Genomic DNA, 15,519 nt, shown 5'->3' on the forward strand with positions numbered 1-15,519 from the left:
ATTCACTTTTTGCTGATTATGTAACAATGCGTAAGTCCCCGTACTTAGTACAACTTCACTTAATCAGGCTTGCTACGCACCCGAATTATGCTACCAATATACATAAAAATTCAAATTGTACGTAATTGATATCACCGAATTAATTGGTCGATCGTTCGACCTTCCACTTAAAAAACCAACTCGATCCAAACGCCAATTTTTCTGAAGAATATTTATTTTATTTTTTATCCTATTTTTTTTTTTTTTAGCAAAACTAACTTAAGATCAGTTCATAGTGTTCAGTTGAAACAATGTTCCAACCCATAACACTATGAACAGACAACAAATTTTTTTTTGTCTACAGAATTATAAGCAGAAGCAGAGCAAAGCGTCATAAATTTCCCACTTTCAATAACAAAATACACCCTGAACAACAAATTTTTTGGAAAAAATAAATTAATTTTATGTTTACATTTTCCAACTTTTATATTTACATAATTAGCTGGCCTGTCTAGTCAGAATCTGGACTCTTGGGAGTCAGGTCAGCCCAGCCAACTCAGGGGCCTACTCCACGGCCACAGAGCTTGCCATTCTCAATTTGCCAGGGGGACCAGCGCCCTGGACACCCACAAGGCTTGCTTCGATCACCATCCCATCTATCCAGAAGTTCCATCCCCTGGACTCCCCGCACTGTATGTTATTCTCATGACTGTGAGAATATTGATAAATAATAGTTATGGTATTCAGGTTTATAGAAACCTGAAAAAGAAACTAAATTACAAAAGATAGAATAATAGTAACTTAAGTACACACACCTTTGACAATGAAAAATTCATCAGATAAAATATAAAAATGAAGTAAAAGGATTAATCTATTTTTTACTTAACGAATATCTTTAATTCACAACTTCATCTTCCTTGGTGGCAAAGATATAATAAATATTTTTAATATCTTAACCTCCAATTGGGCTAGAGCCTTGGTTAACGGCTTAAAACCTTCCCTGGGATAACACAAATATATCTAGCAAATTTGAAATGTCATTTGGTTCTCATGTGTTACTTTATACACATGTGTAACTTTATACACATTTCCAAATAACCATTATCAGTAAGATTGAGGGTGAACCTAGTGTATGCAAAAGTTAGCTTCAGGCTTCTAAGACACCTGAAAATTGGACGATTGTATGGATATTATAAGAGCATCCCACTGCACCGCCCAAAACTATTAAACAAAAAATCCACCACAACCGATACAAATTACATCTAATCATTCACATACACACACATGCATCCATTTTTATTAGCAGACACTGAAGAACTCAATACAGTAAAATATTAACACTGTAATAATTAATGTTAAGTGATTAATGACATTCACATTTGTAAGTTATTATTACAAAATATACAGAATGTTCATTTTGTGGCCACTATTGGGAACTTGTAAATCAGAAAAATTACAAAAAATTTAAATGGAATTTTTCATCAATTTTTGAGTTTATTAGAAATACCCTATTTGTATATTTGAAATTATTTTTCCAATATGACAGCCAATTTCATTGTTTTAAATGAGATTTTCAATTTTTATAACATTTTCATATAAAACATATAACTCTATAATTGCAAAAGCACTTTCTAAGGATCTTTTTTGTGGGCTAATAGACAAAGATTATTATTGCTTGTAAACCATAACAAAGAAACAAATAATATTAAAAAAAAATTACCTAATATAGCAGAAAAATATATTAACCAAGTAATTTTATAGTAACAGCATTTAAAAAAATAGTAATTTTGTAAAATAATAAAAAAAAAGATATATGTAAAATTCATCACTCAGAAAAAGAAAAAAAAGAAATAAGAATTAATGTGCATGTGTGTGTGTATACATGAACTGGAGTTGGAGGATAAAGAACTCTCATGAAAAGCCACAGCAAAATATATTACAACTGAGTGCAAGTCAGAAAAAAATACTCATCTAAAGTACTGCCATTTATATATATGCCAGTTTGAATCCAAACCATTTAATTTACACAATTATGGAGAATGTAGGAAAACTTCATGTTACAGCTATACAAGGAAAATTATCAAATGACATGAACAATTCACATATCACAGTAATCTCCAAGCACAAACTCTTTCACTGCAACTCCCTCACTCTGTTGACTGTGACCCTTAATTCTGACAACTGTTTCATAAAATAATCCAAGAAAGATGGCAGAATAGAAGTTCTACTCTGCCAGTTCAGCTTATTCATTATCCATCATATGTGTAGCTAGAAAAATAGAAATATGTGTATTGAATTTGCTGAAAACAAGAGACGGAACCATGAATATACACAGTTATCGGATATGTAGTAAGCATATCATATAGCAACTAAATGAATCATAAATACAGCAGAACAGGCCAACCGAACCTCAGTATGGTACAAAGTTCAGTAGTAAATTATGATGTATCTTTGGTTAGTACTTAATAAAATCATAACATTTACACTTAGGAACCCAATTCAGTATTATGTGCAAAAGATGATGGAAGTACCCCTACATAAAATACACCTCTTTTTATTTTTTTTTTATACTTAAATGAAGATATATATAAAAATAAGATATTCAATATAAGTGTCAAACAGTAGCAGCAGCAAATGTTAAGTTACAACTTACAATTACGTTGTATATTTATATTGTAATCTACATAATTTTAAATTTCAAACTGTTTTAGCAAATTATTGAACTTTTCTTACTATTGATAAATCATCATTGGAAAAATACACTAGAATTTGGGTCTGACAAAGAGTTGAGTAAATGTTTGTTCAACAATAAGGAAAAATAATTTGAATTGTTTACTTGTTTTTATTAAATTTCAACAAAAAAATTAAGGAAAACTATACATATGAATTATCTGTAATACGTCACCACAAAGGATTAGATTTATATTTCTTAATTTAGGGTTTATACTTAAGTTTTTTTTCAATTTTAGGTGATAAGGAACACTGCAATATAAAACAATATTACTTCTGAAATAATTTTCTTTAATGGCAAATTAAAATTAAGCAAAAATATATCATAAAAAACCTGTATAAAAATAATATAAAATCTACCACTACTATTTCTATTACTAATAATAGTACGATGCACGGAAGACAATATATATTTTATTAAAATATATGATTGGAAGCTTACACTAAATATACACAATAAAATTATTATAAAAAATAACATAATCATTTTTTAGCAGTCTTATATATTAATTTGTGAGGCACCATCATATATTACATTGTACATGTGAGCAATTATAAAACATAGTCAAATATATTAATTTAAAATAAATTTTTAGTATAAAATGTTAATGATGGACAGTCTCCATTATAAAATAACAAATCTTAGTATATGTAAAAGTAATAACCTATGTTAAACAATTCTTTAACAAAAAATAAACTAATTTTCCACATTTACTTTCTGTAAATAAAAAAAAGGTATTGAAAAAAATGCTACTTATTTTCTAACCAATAAATATTACCAAATACTTTTAAATTTAAATTACAGTAAACTTAATGATTGTTTATTCATATTTAAAATATACATTCATATGTATACAATACCAGATTTATTTTCTTTAATTACTGACCCATATCATTCCAATTGATTAGTGATATTAATGATATGAATAAATTGTTCTCTAATGTAAGTGTGGATCCACATATCTCACAAACACTCCAAAACTTAACATATTACATCAATTTGTAGTGTGTATTAATTAAATGAATGAGATTATTGATTGAAATAAATAGAAATTAATTTTTGGAAGCCAAGAAAAGAAAAATATTTATTTCTACATATAAAAGAAATCTTTACAAATACACACTATCTTTAATTATACAACAGCAGGTGTTGCTTAGAGAATTTTTATACATACAACAATCACACAAATCTTTTTTTAGAATTCTATGGTGTTGTAGACCATATTAATAACCAAAAGTTTTTCAGTATCAAATCTTTGCCGATAATTTTGGACTACAGTTCAATAATGAGAAAATAATTTACTCTTCAACTGAAATTAATTCAGCACACACGTGAAGTATTGTTGTCACAATTATATATATTTTCTCATTGTCTAAACGTTCGGCTGTCAATAAATATATTATTACAAAAATATATATTATAATTATAAAAAAATAGTGAATAACTAATATTATATATACATATATACAGAGAAAACTTTTTTTAAATAAAAAAAAAAATAATTATTAATATATATCCTCATTTATTTAATAATTTTTTATCATTTAATTATTAAAATTACAACTATATTATTTTTCAAAAAACTTATCTGCTTTTATGGATTTTCCACAAGGTTGGCAGTTAATATCTTTTCATCTTCACTAAAAGTGGTCTTTGAAGACATACACATTGAAGAAAATTAGAACACACATTTTGATTTTAAACATTCCATAAATGACACGATAAGAAATTAGATCAATAGATGTAAAATACATGGAACCTAAAATGTCAAAATAATCACCTATATTAGTCAAGCAGACCGACCTTCAACTAAAACTTTTTTTTTTATTTTTCTTGCTCCTATAATCTATCTCTGACATATCATTGAGTGAACTATCAAACCACGTAAAAATTCTATCTACAGTTTTATATTTTGATGACCAAGAATTTTGTTTATACAAAAATAAACAGAAAAATATCATTATGAAACATCGTAAAAAACCAGCTTAAAACTGAAATGATGTTATTTCTGATCCTGGTCTATTTTTTAAATGACATACTCTAGATCACATCCAAATCAGTTAGTGTGAAAACATTCTTTCATTGAAATTTTGTTATGGCACAGCTAATTCTATCCTTTTCATGAAAATATGGTTTATCTTAATCTTTCACAGCTGCTTCTAACTTATCCACATTTGGTAAATGCATCTAATTCAAAAATAACTTTGATTCTGTTTCATTAATGGTCCCTTCAGGTACCAATTATTGACCAGTTTATTAATACACTTCATTTGAATGATATTTAGAATAACATTAAAATATCACAAAGAAAAAATGGATTATGCATTAAAGAATCACATGCAATAAACAGGTTAGAGGTATCTACTACTTTCATGCAAAGTTATTGTTACTTTCAACTAACATATTTCTAAATAATTAAATTACATCAATATACTACAACCCAAGCTCCTGCATAGATTTGACTAAAACAAATACACACACACACATATATATATATATATATATATATATATATATATACTTTGGTAGTTTCATTAATTCTTTTATATATATAACTTTCTGAAAATTCATCAACGTATTGACCACTGTGCCAATCAACTTTAAACAACAAATCTACCACCAAACACAGTAACAGAAAAACCCAAGAGCTAATATTAAGTCAAGTTTTGGTGGATCCTGCATCATCAGTCTGTATATAATTCTACAATTACATTAAAAAAGAAAACAAGATGAGATCAAAACTTACAAATTTAGAAAACATAAACCCTCACAACCACAAAATTTCACTCAAGTTAATAGATATATATTTATAAATATGTTTATATATATACATAAAGATGTTATGAGCGATACATAATCGACACCCAGCAAAAACTAATTAAGATAAAATGATGAAAATTTGTATTCACATTCTCATTATGATTAAAGTGTACATTAAGAAAGGGCTTTTTGAAATTCTAAGATTAAAGGGTTTAGTAACAATGTAATTTACTATTCTTTTAATTTCTCATTAACAAATGAGGATATAAACTTGATTTTTTTGGTGTATGTAATCTTAATGTGAATATCTAAAAAAAACAATTTTTAGATTTCTTGAAATTAAACCATGTTAAGAGTTGGAGAAAGTTAAAAAATTTTTCCTTATTTTTTACTATACTAGACAAGATATTAACTCGATTTGGGTTTTAAAATACTCTTCAGATAAATGAAAACTTTTCGGGTTTTTTTAATTTTAATATTTTTTTAACACACAAACTATTATTTACATTTTTATCATTACATGCTACTGCTATTGAATCCATGTTTATCATATTTGGTAACATTGTGATGGTAATCTCTGTTTGCAATTCTAATTGTGTATTTTGCAAGCAAAGCCGAGACGGAAAATCTAAAAGCCAATTAGTGGATCCTATACCGACCAAACTGTGGCTCTGAAGAAATTTCAGTACACTGATAATTTTTTATAAATTGAAGAGGCGTTAATTTTTATTTATTATTATTATTCTCACAAACATGAGTTTAATGAATGCAGGGGGTCCCTGGCTAGATGACAAGCCCTACAGCTAAAATCCCCTGACCGCACGGGAAATGCAAGTTACCACTAGCGCTGGCAAAGCAGTGATGCTAGTGCTAGTATATATATATATATATAAATAAGAATTGATAAAACTATCAAAACTGAATATACAAATAATTTATTAAGCAAATATTCTTTTAGAACTTTTTCAATGTTTACATCATTTTCAGAGAATATGAAAAGGAGTTTTATTTATAGCCTATCAACATAACAGTTTTTATTTCTGATGATTGATTATAAAAGATTTTTTAAAAACTTCTGATGTATTATTAATTTTTACGATGATTTTTCAGATAATGGTAGTCAAAAAATGCTTAATAAACTGAAGTAAACCATTACTTTTTAAGTAAGTAAACCATTACTTTTTATCCTGTTTTAGTGGTTATATTATTAATATTGAACATTTTAACAGGGGAATTTATAAACTATATATATTATATAAATAATGACACAAAGCTGTTATGCTTCACTATAAAGATTATTATAAATGCCAAAATTTAAAAGTGTTAATAACAATGAAAACAAAGTTATGTACACTATATAAATAAATTAGAATATACGGTCATTTAAATCCAATCATTGCATACAAACAGTAAATGGAATACAGAGATGACACAATGTTAAAAAAAGTCATAAAACAATGTGTTGGTATGAATACATAGCATTCTTGTCAGTGCTAACGTTTTACTAATTTTCAGAAGGAATTAAATCAGACGATTTTGATTGGAACTAATGTTTTGCCACATGAAAATGGACATTTTGTTTTTTGCTTGTGAAAACTTCAGCTATCTATAAATGATACAAAGTTAGAAAATCATACAGTAATATATAATTACATAACTCTTCTGGTATCAGTGAATTAAGGAAATAGTGCTAAAATTAATATATTACATAATCTGACAATAACCTGACAAAATCTAATAATATATAACCAGCTTTTGCCAGAAACAATTTATTTTGATTTAATTCTAGGAGCTAAAGAAAAACGCAGAATAGAACACAAAGATTACTCAAAATTTTATTTGATGGAGACTTCTGATTCAGTAAATTTTTAGGCCCTCACACTTTAGGCAAAAGATGTATTTCCAATATTTTGTTTTTTTTTTTAAATTGTTTCTGACACAGAGTATAAAAAAAACTGTAAACAAAACATCTTGTTCAGTTTTTGTCTTATTTTAACATTAATCAACAAAAAAAGTTTAATCAATCTTATTAAGTTTTTTCCACATAAATGCAAATTATTATAGGAATAGAATTACATTGCCTAACACCAACTAGTTTTAAATCTATAATAAATTTCAACATGTACAATATTAAAAAAAATATAATATAATGCACACAATATAAAAAAATACAAAATTTAACTACTTATTACATAATTTTTTCTTATAAAAATATGTTTTAAGCCTTCTAAAAGCAATATAATTGAATCACGTATATGTACATACATTGCTCTTCTAAAAAATACTAAATTACATTTGGCAACAATTTTTTAAATACATAAAACAAACTAGCTTATTAATCAATCTGAGCAAAAACATTACAAAAATCACATGACACAACAATCATGGTAGCCATGACTAATAGCAACTTCTATCTGAAATAAAAGAAAATTAATGCAAATTTAGATTTTATATAAAAAATTTTAAATACTTTTAACAGAAGACATCCTTATCAAATTAATTCAGATGAAAATATTATTTTAATTTAACAATATCCAAGTGACCAGAAAATATTTTCAACCTGCATTTTACAGGGTAATAAAAATCCTGAGTTAAACTTTACTTTATTAACCTAGTTTATTTAACATAAACAAGGTATCTCTTTTAGAAACACAATGTTTTTGGAGTAAATCATTATTTTTTCAATACTAGGTTTGCACATTACAAAAATTTTTAAAAACATGCTTTATACTTTTTAATCATACTTTAATCAAATTATTATCATACATTGCATGAGTTTAATAAGTAGGTTAATTTGGATTTTAAGAGATTTCTAATATATTTATAAAATATCAAACAAATTTTCAATCAAACATTTACAATACAAAGTAAGGAAATAGTGAAGTTTTTATTTCATTTACTTAATTAACTATCACAATTTTCGACAAATGTTTTTATGAGTTTTTATAAAAGATTTCTCATGCTATCCATATCTGAATGCATCATTACTTTAAGGTTTTTTTCCTTTGAGGTTAAATTGGAGTTGTCCAATTCTTTGATCCTAAGACCATCAAGAGGAAGAGTCTAATGTCAGGAAGTATGTTAAATTATTACACCTGCACCCTTAATTTACCCCTATACAGGGGGGATGATGTTTGCGAAAGTATTGAATATTGCATTGTCACCCATCCTTAGTAACTGTGTAAAATTTCATCAATCGGCAATGTCAGGAAGTATGTTAAATTAAGGATGCAAGATTTGAGAACAAACAAAAAAAAACATTATGAGTTAAAGAAAAGAAAGTAAAAATACGCAGAATTTTTAAATTTCCCCGGCTGTTTAACTCTAATTGCCAATTTTTTTTTATAGTTTGTTGGTACACTTGTCCCTAATGTATGTTTACATTGGTAGTCATATTGGATGTTTTGCTTATTGGGGGTTGAAAATGTTACACATGTTTTGGTACGGTTGGCAATTTTTAAATTGTGGAAAAAATTGGACAAAGAATTTGCATTAAATTTTACTTTAAGTATGGAATAAAGTGAAGGACTGCATTGGAAATGTTGAATGTTGCTTTTGGCGATTCTTCTATGAATGAAACAAGCATTTACAAGTGGTACAGATGTTTCAAAGAGAGCCATTAAGTTGAAAATGGTTGAGCGCCCTGGAAAAGGAGATTATTATGGACAATCACAAATTCACTAAGAATTACTACCTGGAAGTATTATGCAGTTTACATGTAGCAATTTGAAGAAAATGACCAAATTTGTGGTAAAACAATTCATGGCAATTGTACCACCATAATGTACCTGCTCACACACACTTCACAGTATCTTTGTAAATTTTTGGCCAAAAACAACACCATTATGATGCCTCAGCTTCTATATTCACTGGAAAAGGAGTAGTTTGAAGGTGACAAAATCAATATTTATGAATAAAGATTTTTAGAAAACTAAAATTCAACGTATTTTTTAATCAATACTTGTTTATAAAATGCTAAAACTGTTAAAATTATTACATTGTTTTAAAACATGTTAATCATAAATTTTATTCATCTGAACCTTATGTACATAAACTAATGGAAATTAAACTGAGATTATATTTTAAAACGATTCAAAATATGAAGTACAACATACAAACACGTATATTTGTAGGCGTGCAGACATAAATTTATGACTGAGTGTAGTATTAAAATATAATTAATAATAATATATCTATAGCTATACAAAAGTCTAGATATTTTGTGCAATTTAGAAAAAAGGCACACACTCATTTATGTAATGAGTGTACTTGTACACTCTTGGATAGCCAGAAGATTGTACCAAAGTAGAGTGGGTAATAGTAATATCCGCTTACCAAAGGTAAGTAGCTAAAGTAAAGTGAGTAATCAATTGAGTAAAGTGGAATACAAAAAAGAACTAGATATAATCTTTCAAATAGTGGATATGATATGAAAAAGGAATAATAAGGGAACTATTTTGAAAGATACAAAAACAAAAAAGAAACGACAATAATAAAAAAATGGGGAAAATTTACATTCACAGGAAAAGAAATATATAAAATAATATTTAAAAAAAAAACATAATATAAATCAAACCACAAATAACACAACCAGGAATAAATTTAGAAATAATATAGAAGAAAAAGACAATTATAACAAAAATGGTATATACCAAATAAAATGTGATTGTAACACGATGCATATAGGATAAACGGGGCAGAAATTCAAATTATGCAATTCATTTCATGAACATATTCCTAAAGAAATGATAAAATCCATGAAAATATTACATCATGCAGAAAAAGGAAATAAATGTTTAAATATTTTAGAAAACATGGAATTAAGCTAAAATTAAAAGGATAGGACATAACTAATTAATAAATAAACACTTAATTCTATATAATGTTTGCAAATTATTCAAATAAAAAATCAGGATTAATTTAAAAAATTAATTAAGAGTGGAAGGGAGAAAGCAGAAGAGACTATGGCAGTAGGAATTGGGAGTGGGAGAAGCTTAACATCACTTATTTGATGATTCCAATTCTGGAAGACTCAGTACTAAAAGTAGTTTACCATTTTAATCTGCCACATTATACTTCTATACACACATTTTGCCGACGCACACAACTTTGTTACATTGAATAATACAGTATTTCAGACATTTATTATAAATCATACCTATAAAGGTTGTAACAAAAAATATATCTGGGAATTAATTGTCAGATATTCATCTCAAAATGAACAAAAGATTTTCTAAATAAGATAATGATTTCCCTTTCTGTTCTTGAATTTGTGGTTTATTAAAGAAAAACTTACACAAGACTGAATGGAAGAATCATTAAACTATTTAGAACAAATGTTTACACTAACTTTCTCCAATAAATAAAAAATTACAGTGATAAACATGTTCACAAACTTTAACATTTGATCTAATGGCCGTATGTTGTAGGGATTTTTAAAGTAAAACTGGTTTATCTACAATTTTTACATTTTTCAATTCTGTTCAAATTTAAATAAATTGTTTTTTTATTGTAACTGTGTAGAGTTGATTAAATTACACTGTTTTCCTCTAATGATAAATAATCTTCACTCCGGCATTAATAACAGATGTATGAAATTTTCAAAAAGTATTTTTTTTTTTTTAAGTAAACAGAAAGGCTGCAATATTTCACAAGTTGGTTTATTTAAAGTAACTTCAATTAGCCATTATTTAGTGTCAAAAGCATGAAAAAAGCTCAATCTTATTTAAATTAGTGGTGGATATGAAATCCAGCTAAAAATGTTGCCATCAATTTTCACCAATAATTGGTTATTTATTATACTCTATATAAATCCAACATGGAAAAAAGTGACCTTCAATTTATGTCTGTTTCAATGATATTTTAAAAACAACTTGGGCCATAGGAGAAAAAATTAAAAATACTTTCTGTGCCACTGGATCTGTTAACTTAATTTTTAATTCACTAACATTTCCCTAAATTTCATCTTTTGCGTTTTTAATTTACTTAACATGCTAGTTTACTTATAATTTTTATTTTATTGACCAATTTTAAGAGTTTTCATCTTAAACTCTAAAATAAACTTTTTCTAGCATTTTTTGAATTTACTTTTTTTAATGAGATGTACTACTACCTCCTCTTGTACACATTTCTTTCAGTTTACATGCTCTTTCATCTTTTTTTATTGATTTTATTCAATTAATTTTCATCCTCTGAAGAGTTTTTCTAGATTTTCTGCTGCTATTGAAATACTTAAAATTCATCATTTTTCAACTTATTTCTAAGCCAATGCATATTATTTTCAGTAATTCACAGATTCAAAGGTGTTATCATTTCACATTATAAAATTAATGTGACATTCTTCTTATTATGCATTTTATAAATTACATATTAATTACATTAAATATAAATTTTAATATTAAAAATTAAAAGAATAAATATATAATGTGTACGGTACAAAATTAAAAAAAATCTAAAAATAATTAACTTAAATCTAAATATAGCAAATAAAAATTGTATTCCTCAACTGTTATAAAAAAAATGTATTTAAGGATTAAAAAATTAAATAAATAAACAGTAACCTAATTAAGTAATATTAATAATATAGTATATATCATAAAATGCAAAATAATGCAACCTATGAAATATGCAGGAAGCAGCATACAACTTCTTAGCATCAAATAACCATCTTAGCCTACAGCATTCACGGGATTCCTTTGCACTTGGATGCAAAATATTAACAAATTTTATTTTAAATAATGTATTTCAGCAATGACAAGTAAAAAATAATCACAGTGGAGAATGGAGGACAAACGTTAAGGCAAATGTATTAAAAGTTTCCTTGGAGAAAACACATTTTTTGTATGTATAATATGCATCAATCGACAACAGACAAACTATAAATATTTATTCATGAATCTATAATGTATACAGGTAACCCAACCTTTTCAACACTGGTCATCATCATACTATATAAAATAACAACTTGATTATTTAAAATACTAAAAATCACTTTTTTCTGACTATGAATAAATCAATAAAATTAAATTGATGTTTATGTTGTTAGTGAACTTGATATATACATCAACTAGTATGTTTTCTTGGTATAAAATTTATCAACAAAAGCAACATTTTTGTGGACTTTTTATAAATTGTGTAGAAATAATATTGGCCAAAATAAAATTCTCTTTACATTTTTAAGAGCAAAATCTACTACTGCTTGAATCAATTAAGTGGGACAAATTTTAAAATAACAAAAATTAAAATTCACTGTAAAAAAAAAGACTGTTATAAGTAAAGAACTTTATCTAATTATTTTTGATTACATGATTCTTTCCCGTTATATTTAAATAGACGGAGTTATGAATGTATTTCTATACTTGTTGGTATTAACCTTAAAAAACATCAACACAAATTACAATCAATAACTTCTTTAGAGGAAGAATTCGTGACAAACATTCTTTTAGAAAATACACCTTTTAAACCTCGCCACATTGAAATAGAATTAAACTTTTTAAATAGCTATTGAATCCTGGTCAAATAAACTATCCTTTCTCTTCAGGGACTTGCAACTCATATTATTCCATTCCAGCAATTTCTTTCCTTCTTGCCTGAATAAGTATGTGGGAACGAGTCCCTTAGTACCAGGGTCAGCAAAGTCTCTACAAGCCTAAATCGCAGTCAATTAATGACTCTCCCTGTGGACTAGTCTAGATTAAACATATCATCTAAGAGTTACTACTCCTGATTAGTAGCAGTAGCTAAGGTGAACCCAACCTCCTGTCGGGTAAAGCCAGGCCTTCTGCACCTCTTATCTGATGTGATCCATTTCTGTAATGGTAACTAAATGTTAACACTTTATTAATCATGATTATGCTTTTCAACAGATCATATACAGTTAAGAGCTATTAAACTTGAACTGGCTTTTTCACAGTGTAGAACTAATGTTACATCAGCTAAAAATCATTTATTTGAGGTGATTACAGCCACAGGGGTGGAAGTTAAACCTTCATTACCTTCAATTATTATGTTACTACTAGAACCATTATTACCACTGGCATTACCATCAATGATAACATTATTATCGTTACTACTAGTTTTACCGGTTGTTAATAGTAACACAGCTGCTGCCTTAGTTCCACTTAATGATGAATGTTGCTGTTGATGTTGTAAAGATGGAACTATACTCAACAAAATAGCCCCACTATTATTATTAGTAGTAATGTGGTTTTGCTTTATTAAATTGACACCACTGATGACAGATGCCGACACTCTTCTTGTCAGAACATCACTGGTAGTTATGTTTTGACAGTTTTTACCTTTACAATTTATACCGGTATTACTGTTGTTCTCCTTGTCCAGATCATTATTATTACTATTATTGATAATACTAATAGTGTTATTATGGCATTCTCTTAAACCAGAAATTGTCATTACAGTCGAGTTTGTTATTGTATCATCTACTGATTCTATTTCATTTTTAATACTATTTATTCCCATTTCTTCATCAATTTTGTTGGTTTTAATTTCAGTCATTTTTGATGCTGTTTTAGTTATTGGAGCATCACTCACAATCGTACCAGAATGCATTAATATCTTTCCATGTCTCGTTTTTAAATGTCTTTTATATGTATTCCGTGTTTTAAACCTAAAATAAAATAAACAAACAATTAAAAAATAATAATAAAGGAGCCAGCAAATCAAATAAATTAATAATATACTAGTTTTAGATTATTTCTAACAATTAATTGTAGGTATTAATTGTTAGATATGAAAACAACTAAACATTTCAAACAAGTAAGTGATGATTTCTTAAATTTATAAGTTCAGAAATCAAATTTCTGTATATATTAAAAATTAAAAAAAAAAATAGCTTCGTTTATATTTATTTTTTTAATATTTTCTCAGAAAATAACCTAGCTGTGGGCAACAGAGTACATCCCCCAGCTATGAATGAGGAATGGCCATCCTACGATGGGTAGCTATGAATAGACTGTCCTGAATAAGCTGTCTGCTTGAATAAGCAGTCAGGCAGCAGCAGGACTGAGGTGTAGTGTAGTACTGTCAAGAGGGAAGGGGAGTGACCTAAAAATACCACTAAGCCAAAAGGGTCTTGTGACATGGTGAGTGTCAGCTGCTGGTAAATAAGCCAACATCTCCCTCAAGTGTAGTAACAAGGATATTAAATCAGAGGCAGTGTGTAAAAGGACCTGATAATAGGTTTAAAATGCCTTTGAGTGTGGCGATCTCATATATGAACCTAAAATGAAGGTTGGTAAAGTACCAGGTGGGTAGCAATTACTCCCTATTGAAAATTCTTTATAAACTTTCTAATACTTAACTAATTTTTATGAAACAAAAAGCATTTTGTTCCTTACAATCGTAGAACTTATTACATGATATCTCATTTATGTCATTGCAGGCATCACTGGCGGACCATGGCATAACATCTAACCTTACGTGAGCAGGCTCAGCTGGTATCACGGTATGAAGTATGGGAGTAGATTCTGTAACGAGATGTGGTCGCTCCTCAACATCCAGGATAGAGGAAAATGTGCAAGTGGTTCAGGAAATGTTCACTTGAAGTTTTCAGAAATCACAAAGACAGGCATCTTGCGAAAATGGTTTAACCCGACACTGAATCTGAACTGTTCTGAGGAAAGACTTGAATTTTCGTCCATAAAAACCACATAACTGCCAAGAATTTTCACCAAAAGACTGTGAGCTTCGGTTGGAATATGGGGAGATGATGCTTGCTTGATATTAACGGTAATATCCTGTGGTTAGATGAAACTGTGTTTTATGTTGTGGAGGTTTGTTAACTGGCACAATTGTTATTACTGGACAACAGAAGATTTGAGGGTGATCCTCTGTCCACCATTAGGCATGCTTCAGAGGATGAGATGAATGATTTGTAGCGTGTGTGAAAATGCCATGCCCGACTGGGAAAACCCAGGACCTGTAGATGAAAGGCCGAGATGCTACCACTTGCGATATGGAGGCCAGTGATTGTTGAAAAAAGACAATATCACCCAAAGGTCACAGTGTGGTGCAGCATGACATTGATGAAA

The 15,519-nt window shown here is 28.0% G+C and overlaps 1 protein-coding gene across 1 annotated transcript in view; it reads right to left on the reverse strand.

The window, feature by feature from the left end:
* Window positions 1-12,697: 12,697 nt before the first annotated feature.
* The window catches only part of LOC142324423 (uncharacterized), a 33,436-nt gene continuing 30,614 nt past the window's right edge, over window positions 12,698-15,519 (reverse strand). Inside the window, exon 7 of the mRNA XM_075365255.1 lies at window positions 12,698-14,096. Coding sequence (XP_075221370.1) covers window positions 13,412-14,096 — 685 coding nt within the window. The 3' untranslated portion in view covers window positions 12,698-13,411. The remainder of the gene's footprint in view (window positions 14,097-15,519) is intronic.

The sequence above is a fragment of the Lycorma delicatula genome, chromosome 5 (assembly GCF_047948215.1).
Source record: "Lycorma delicatula isolate Av1 chromosome 5, ASM4794821v1, whole genome shotgun sequence".
Lineage (NCBI taxonomy): Eukaryota > Metazoa > Arthropoda > Insecta > Hemiptera > Fulgoridae > Lycorma > Lycorma delicatula.